Raw genomic sequence first — 8,422 nt, forward strand, 5'->3', positions numbered from 1 at the left:
TGTGTCCTAAATTCACTAAATAAAATAGACATTCTTAAAAGTTCTCCTAATGCTAATGGTGAAGTTGGGTAATAAGTTTCACTAAACTTTAAGGTAACTTCTTGAAATCTACCTAAAAAGTTATACAAAAGTTCGGCAATTTGCCAATCAGTTTCATCTATAAATCTTGTTCCTAATTTTGCACTAACATAATTTGTTATAGCATCTTTATAGGGGATGCATTGTTCAAGCATTATGTAAGTGGAGTTCCATCTTATGGGCATATCTAAGGCTAATGCTCTAGGATTTTGATTACATGCTTGTAGAAATCTAAACCAATCTTGTATTCTTTGATTACTACCTTGAATCCAAGCAATGTTATCTCTAATTCTTTTAATATGACCTGACATTGATTTTAAACCGGATTTTACTATTAAATTAATTATATGACATGCACAACGTTGGTGGAAAATATCATTATTACCGAATAAACTTAAATCATTTTGAAAAAGTTCTATTGCTTTAGTATTCGCAGTTGCATTATCTAATGTTATGGCCATTATTCTCTCTTAAACTATATTCATCAATAACAGATAAAATTGTGTTATATACTAAATTGGCAGTATGTGATCCTATAACACATTTGAAACCTAAGATTCTCTTATCCAAATTAAAACCTTTATAATAATGTCTGGTTACAGCTAAATAATCCTTGTTGGCAACGGCGGACCAAATATCCGCCGTTAACGCAACACAACCACTAGTAGAGTGTAGAAGGTTGATTAATGCTTCCTTTTCTTGTTTATATAATTTTAATGCATCTTTCCTAAGAGTAGTTCTAGAAAAAAATTGTGCATTAGGATTATGTACAATTTTAATATAACGTTGCCAATTTCTTTGTTCAGGAAAACTTAGTGGTTGATCTAATGTGGCTATTAATCGTGCCATTTCCATACGATCAACTTACGGATCGTATTTCCACGTGCTTAGACCGCCGGTTTGGCGGTCAAATGATAATTGCGTTTGACGGAGATTAGCTCCGCCTCCTTGCTTTTGAAAACACTTTTTAGAGTGCCTTCTTAAGTGTGTAGTGCCGTGAATAGTGTTACCTTGTAATTTCTCACCATAATATTTACATTGAGCTACGTATTTAATGTTACCGTTATTGTCGACGTCCTCGAATGTGTTGAAGTGCTCCCAAACTGCTGAGATGCGCTTACATGTCTTCTTAGAACTTGCAACACTTGCACTAGCACTACCGCTTGCCTCTCCTCCACGGCCACTTGTGCCACCACCATTGCATCCCCGACCTCTAGTACGTCCACCAGGGGTCGGATTTACAGTTTGATCAGCATCTCTTTCCATAGTTTGCGATTCTCAGCAACTCTTTCCATAGTTTGCGATTCCTGCGTTTGAAAAACATTAGGAAATTGCCCTTCTTCGATGTTGAATTGGGCATCAATGGGAATATCACCACCATAACCAGAAGAAGCCATTATGAAAAATAAAAGAGATTGAGAGCGCTTTGAGAGAGAAGCGAGATTAAGAGAGAATTAGAGAGATTAAGAGAAATTGAGAGAGATTAAGAGAAATTGAGAGAGAATGAGAGTTTTAGGGTGAGAAAAATGGTTGGGGAGAGGGGGGTATTTATAAGAAAATTTTTGGGTTGAAAAAAAAAAATTTCCCCTAAAAATTCGGGTCCAACGGCTACAAAATTTTCGGGCAATTCGGGCAAAAATCGGGCAGGTCGGGCAACGGTATAAAATCTGACCGTTTGGTTCAAAAATTCGGGCAAAATTCTGGTTCGGGTCCGGTTCGGGCAAAAAGACCCATTTTTTCAAAATTCGGGCATTTTTTTTCGGGCTAACGGTAAAAAAAAAATTGGGCATTTTTCGGGCACCGGGCAAAAATCGGGTCACGGTCACAAAAATTCGGGCAACGGTCACAGAAATTCGGGCAGTTCGGGTATTGCCGGAAAATTTTAAAAAAATCCGGCGAATGGCGGGGGACGGCTTCTCCACGGCGGCGGGCTGTCGGGGGGATTAATATTTTTAGGCTACCCGAGCCCGTGCCCGAAGAAAACCGTTGTCGGGCGGCGAGAGTGGCCTGCCCGAAATGCCCAAAAATTTTCGGGCATCGGGCATGCCCGCCGCCCGAAAGTTCAGCACTGATCACAACATTAATTTAGCCATTAGTTGTTAATTTAATTGACTTATTTGATATTACAACTTTATGTAAACTGTCTTATCATGCGCGCAATATGTAAACAATGAGCAGCTACAATGGTTGAAAGTAATGCCACATCACGTCTCCAAAACCATCAAGAATGCTACGACCAAAACGTTGGATGCCATTGTTGATTTGGCGTTTGAATTTGTTGATATACCACTGCATCCATCCCAGGTATGTAATAATTATGAGCACCTCTGTTTATTTATTGCGATAGAGTTATAACGCATCTACTCACGAAAGACGGATCCCATTGGATGAATAGGAGGAACCAAAATTAGTGGGATTTATTTTTTTCAGTGATGTGGATTTATCATGTCGAGATAAATATCATTTTTCAATAATTATTTATCATTACTTTTAGTCAGTGGACCCCACTTTAGCACATCGATCGTAAATGATCTCAAGTCCTTTTAGCTACGTATAATAAGTTTGTGTTATTCTTAAATAAATAAACTTCTTAGTCTGTCTCAAATTAGATATGCAATTAAATTACTTGCAGACAAACTTTGCACCGGTTGAGGAGCTGGGAGGACCGGCTGGTATCACCACCATTCAAGGGATCATTCCTGACGATTTTCCAGAGGGAGTCTACATAAGAAACGGTGAGTATTCTTTGTGTGCTGTGTTTGGTGTGTATATATATATATGTTGGATAAGGGAGGGGATTAAGATAAATTTATTCTTTAATTTCTCAAAAAAAAATATAATTCATGTATTCGTATAGTGAATTAGTATAATTAAGTCACTTAGTATTCAACCAAAAAAAAAAAAAAAGTCACTTATGTGAAGACATTTTTTCTCAAGAGTACCACTTCCGCTTCTATAAGCTATGTTTCGTATTTGAAAAGAATAAGTTTAAAACTGCTCTTTTGTATTACTTGCTTTTATATTTCTTATAATTGTAATAATAACAAATATTTTCAATAAAAAAATTAAAAGGATATATAGTATAAGAGTGTTCAGAAACTGAAAACCGTCACTAAACTGTTAAATTGACAGAAAAAAACCAAAAATTCAGTCACCAAACGGACTTAATCGGTCGGTTAACCGGCCACCCATGCATAATGGACTGTTCGGTTTTGGTTTTGGCAGCCATAGTAATCGGTTAATTAAATCAAACCGACCGATCACTTTCTACGCTATTAAAAAAAATAGTTTTGATGTAGAGGTTCGAATCTCTAACCTAAGGATCACTTGAGAATGAAGGACAAAGAATATTTAGAGATTGACTGACTTGTAATTGATTGGTTAAAGCCAACACATCTCTAAATGTTATTCTGATGATGACGAAAATAGTACTACCAACCAACCAAAAAAAAAGGTATTTCCTAATCGTTACTGCGATGTTGTATTGTGATCAATTATAGGAGCAAATCCTCTTTTTGGAGGATTAAAATCAACAAAATCAGCGTTTGGAAAATCAAAGCAAATTTGGATAGAGGGAGAAGGGATGCTACATGCTTTGTATTTTACCAAAAAAGACGGTAATTGTAAATGGACTGTCAATTACAATAACAGCTACGTTGAAACTGAAACTTTCAAGCAAGAAAAGCAAAAGAACAAGCCGTCTTTTATTCCCATCATTGAAGGCGATACACTGGCCGTCATATCAGCCGCTCTGTTCAATTTTGTGAGTTATTTATTTATCTACACAATTGCCCCTAAACTTCTTGTTCATTCGCAATGTTCCCATTTATAAATTTGATAATTAATCCCTTGAATTTAGAAATACATGACAGAAACACCCCATTCATAACTGTGTTTAATCAAGGTGTGCGTTTGCATAGGTGGTGAGTTAAGGTTGCCATTACAATTGGGAGAGATAGAAATTTGAAAGTTAAAATTCCAAACATTTAAGGCCAGGATTTTTAATTATCTTTATCAAGATAGAAAAAACTTTTAAGCAATTTGAGGTTTTACAAATAAGTTTGAGTTAAAATATATGAAATTGACCTTTCAAAAAAAAAAAAAAAATATATATATATATATATATAAATATATATACACGTGTGAAACTGACCATTGAATCAATGTGCAAGTCACATGGTGTCAATTTCGGTCAAAAAATCAAGAGCATTATTAATTGAGTTGTTTTTGCCGTGCATTTCTGAATTCTCGAGATTAATTATCAAAAATATTTTCGTAAAGACACATTGCTAATGATCGAGAAGTTCAGAATGCGAAAAAAGTCTTCATTTAATTACTTCTTCATCTCCGGTAGAAGAATTTACTTTTTCAAAGGAGAAATATGTTAGAATGATTATCCAACAAAAGTAAAATTGACAAAATGACATTCTTTATTTTATATGAAGAACGACCACCTAATCGTTTTTTTGTAAAAAGTAGTCGTTTTGTAGTCATTTTACAAATAAAAATTTTTAAAAAGTTATTTTACTAATAAAATTTTCCTATGGAGTTATTTTTACAAAGGGTTTTTGTATTTTTCTCCATGCGCATATATATATATTATGTAATCATTTTGTAAATAAAAATTTTTAAAAAGTTATTTTACTAATAAAATTTTCCTATGTAATTATTTTTACAAAGGTCTTTAGTATTTTTCTCCATGCATATATATATATATATATATAATACGCTTCCATGAACGCAACATGTACATATATATAGGAAACCCATATTATATTATTTATCTGATGTTTTCTTCACGATCAGCTCCGATTTGGCAAAATAGACAAACACGTTAGCAACACCAATGTGTTTGAGCATTCAGGGAAGTTATATTCCATTGCAGAATCTCACATGCCTCAAGAGATTGACGTTTTTACATTAGAAACTTTAGGGCATTGGAATCTTTCCAGAGCTTGGAATAGACCCTTTACAAGCCATCCAAAGGTACTTAATTACTTCTCCTTCATTCTGTAGTACGCTTTGGCACGTTGAATCTGCTCAAGCAAATTTTGTTCTTTGGGTTTCACTAAACAAATATGGTTTTCATCTTCAGAGAGATAAAACCCTGTCACTTACAAAATGGTGGATCCTATTAGGTTGGATCTCACCTATGTACCCACTTAACGGGACTCATGTTATCAGAGTAATGGGATTTTAACCCCATAGAAATGAATAGGAATGCTCTTTCCTAAATTTTTGTGGTCATCTTCCTTAAATGCTACAGGTAGTTCCAGGCACCGGGGAGCTAGTTATAATTGGAATGGATGCAATTAAACGTCCTTATATTGAGTTAGGAGTAATTTCTGGTACAAAACTATCCAAAATCTATTTTGAGGATTACGTTTTTCATAGATTAGTTGAACACAAAATTTAAGTAAAATTTTAAATTTTTATGAGAAAAATTATTATAGTAAAAAAGTTTCAATTATAGTTCAAACATATAAAAAGAACGGCCCGCTATAGCAAATTATAACTACTCTAATACCCGTAAAAAATTTCTGAACATTCTAATATGTTATTGTGTTTCCAAATTTTCAGCTGATGGAAAGAAATTAGTTCATAGAGCTGATCTCAAACTCGACCGGTGTCCATTTTGTCATGATTTTGGGGTTACACAGAGGTAACTAGGAGGTTATAAATTAGCATCCATTTATTGCTCACTTACAATTGAAAAAATTAAAAATAAAAAAACTTAAATGGATTATTTGCGTGCAGGTACAATGTGTTGATAGATTTTCCTGTTACTATAGACATAATGAGACTTTTCCAGGGAGGCCCGTGAGTACTTAAATTTAGTTAATGCATGCACTACAAACCCCGCATTCTTATATTAATCTAGTTTGCCCCCATCAAACAGCTTAAAAAGCTTTACTCTGTAATTAATGGTTTTGGTAATGTGTAGATTGATTAAGTACGACAATAAAGGATATGCAAGAATTGGGGTTATGCCTCGTTATGGAGATGGAGATTCAATCAAATGGTTTAAAGTTGAACCAAATTGCACATTTCACATATTTAATTGTTTTGAAGATGGAGACGACAAGGTATAACTTTATCATATGTACTTATTCTGACATAATGTGGTTCCATTTACATATTTATGTCTTGCATTTCAAGGTTAATAATTATATCTTCTACTTTAGACTGTTGCGCTTTTATACTTAAGAGTAAAAGTTTTATTTAGGTCAAAACTGAGAGGATATTTTTTTAGATTTCTTCCTTAATTTATACCGCTCCTTAATCAATTGTTAAATTAAGGGGATATTGGATAGCAATTCGGGTCATGACACGATAATACGAAAACACGATTCGAAACCAACATGAAGTTAGTGATCTTGTGTTTACTATAAATGAATTTGAGTTATAATCGAGTTGTTACGATTAACAATATTATAATAACTAGGTTGGGTTAGAGTTGATCTTTTAATATGAAGTGACCCAAATTAATTACACAATTAATTATATGGGTCATATGTAAAATTATTACGTATGATATTACATAAAAGTTTATATAACGTACAAAATACAAATAATGTAAATTTTTAAAATTTATAGATAAATTTTACTTGTTTCTTTTCAAAGAAAAGATAAATAGACTAATAAAATTATTAAATGTGTCATGATCATGTTAAATAAATCATAATTATATCAATTATTTATTTAATATATTAATCTAAATAGATTATGCAGGTTTAATAAGATTAACACGATTAATAAATGAGTCTTGTTAGATTGGATTTTTTAACACGTTTAATAAATAGGTTGACATAAACGAACACGACCCATTAATACGAATTGCCCACCCGTAGTATAATTTGACATGCATGTGAAATTTTGAGAATATTTTTTCTCATTAATAACGTATTACTTCTTTCCCTGTAACCAAACCAAAATGATGATTTTTTATTAAGTGTATTCTCAGAATATCGTAGGTCAAAATAGACAATTGACAGAAAAATAATATAGATTGAGCATAACTTGACAATCTAAAGGCATAGAAGTTATAAGAGTCTAAACTGTAAGGTTTAAATTTTTTAATAATCTTGTAAAAAAAAATGTAAATTTCTCAAAATGTTAACTTAATTACATGACAATGAGTAGGTTGTGGTGTGGGGTTGTAGAGCTCTGGAATCAGTCCTGCCTTTTGATAATACAGTCAAAGACGGGTTGGTACATAGTCGACCTTATGAATGGAAATTAAACATGCAAACTGGAGAAGTCGTGGAGAGAAATCTCACAGCCGATGCAGAGTTTTCCATGGAAGTTCCTCTAATAAATGCAAATTTTATCGGTTTGAAGAACAAATTTGGGTATTCCCAAGTTTTTGACTTTGTGCCCAGCTCTAACGCAGGTGTATTACTTGTCTTTCTATCCTTGTTATTATTTCTTATTAATTTTTATGCATATGGTCACAGTGACGGAGTTAGGAACTTCATCTGTGGGTTATTAATTCAAATAATAATAACAATAATAAGATCAGAAGTTTGAATTTTTAATGATTGGTGAGCTATATGTATATTGGTATGATAAATTACATACTTATAGGTATGGATTAAAAAAAAAAAAAAAAAAAAAAAAAAAGCCCCGCCCGTGCTATGAAAATGCATTAATATTTCCCTAATTATATGCGACTCATACCGCAGACAATATGTTTAAATTTGGAGGTCTAGCAAAGTTGCACTTTGAGAAGCTAGACAAAAAAGTTTCTTCGGTAAATATGACCTTCCCTAAACCTTATTATTTTTTCTCTTACAACTTTTTCTGTTTCTCGTTAATTGATCCATACTTCACATTATTTTTCTGGCTAGTAATTATATATGTCCTTCCTTGATGATCTTTGTAGACGACAAGAGAAATTGATGAGGAGGTAATAAAAGTGGAATACCATATGTTTGAGGAGAACACGTTTTGTAGTGGAGCCGCTTTTGTCCCCAAAAAGGGTGGTCTTGAAGAAGATGATGGTTGGATAATCACTTTTGTTCACGATGAAGACACCAATATATCTCAGGTAATGTACTAACGTTTATTAAATTTAAATTTAACTTAATTTGTGATTTTCTTTAATATTTATCTTCTCTATGATTGGAAAGATCATGTCTATTATTCTTAATTATTTGCAGGTTTACGTGATTGACACAAAAAAGTTTTCCCACGAACCAATTTTCAAAATTACTTTGCCATGCAGAGTGCCGTATGGATTTCATGGAGCTTTCATACCAGTCTCGGTGTAGCATATGCTCCATACTAAAGCATAATATGAAAATATATAATATTGTACAGGCCTAATATATGTATAATTATA

The 8,422-nt window shown here is 33.0% G+C and overlaps 1 protein-coding gene across 3 annotated transcripts in view; it reads left to right on the top strand.

Annotated features, from left to right (window-relative positions):
• Positions 1-8,422, top strand: part of LOC21392096 (carotenoid 9,10(9',10')-cleavage dioxygenase 1) — a 32,841-nt gene extending 24,419 nt beyond the window's left edge. For all 3 annotated transcript variants that reach the window (XM_024164804.1, XM_024164805.1, XM_010096899.2), the window contains 12 exons: positions 2,257-2,382; positions 2,711-2,813; positions 3,579-3,841; positions 4,885-5,064; positions 5,345-5,426; positions 5,659-5,740; positions 5,836-5,898; positions 6,023-6,164; positions 7,222-7,471; positions 7,764-7,831; positions 7,964-8,128; positions 8,241-8,422. In XM_024164804.1, coding sequence (XP_024020572.1) covers positions 2,257-2,382; positions 2,711-2,813; positions 3,579-3,841; positions 4,885-5,064; positions 5,345-5,426; positions 5,659-5,740; positions 5,836-5,898; positions 6,023-6,164; positions 7,222-7,471; positions 7,764-7,831; positions 7,964-8,128; positions 8,241-8,351 — 1,635 coding nt within the window. In that variant the 3' untranslated portion in view covers positions 8,352-8,422. The remainder of the gene's footprint in view (positions 1-2,256; positions 2,383-2,710; positions 2,814-3,578; positions 3,842-4,884; positions 5,065-5,344; positions 5,427-5,658; positions 5,741-5,835; positions 5,899-6,022; positions 6,165-7,221; positions 7,472-7,763; positions 7,832-7,963; positions 8,129-8,240) is intronic.

The sequence above is a fragment of the Morus notabilis genome, unplaced genomic scaffold (assembly GCF_000414095.1).
Source record: "Morus notabilis unplaced genomic scaffold, ASM41409v2 Scaffold635, whole genome shotgun sequence".
In the NCBI taxonomy this organism is placed as follows: domain Eukaryota; kingdom Viridiplantae; phylum Streptophyta; class Magnoliopsida; order Rosales; family Moraceae; genus Morus; species Morus notabilis.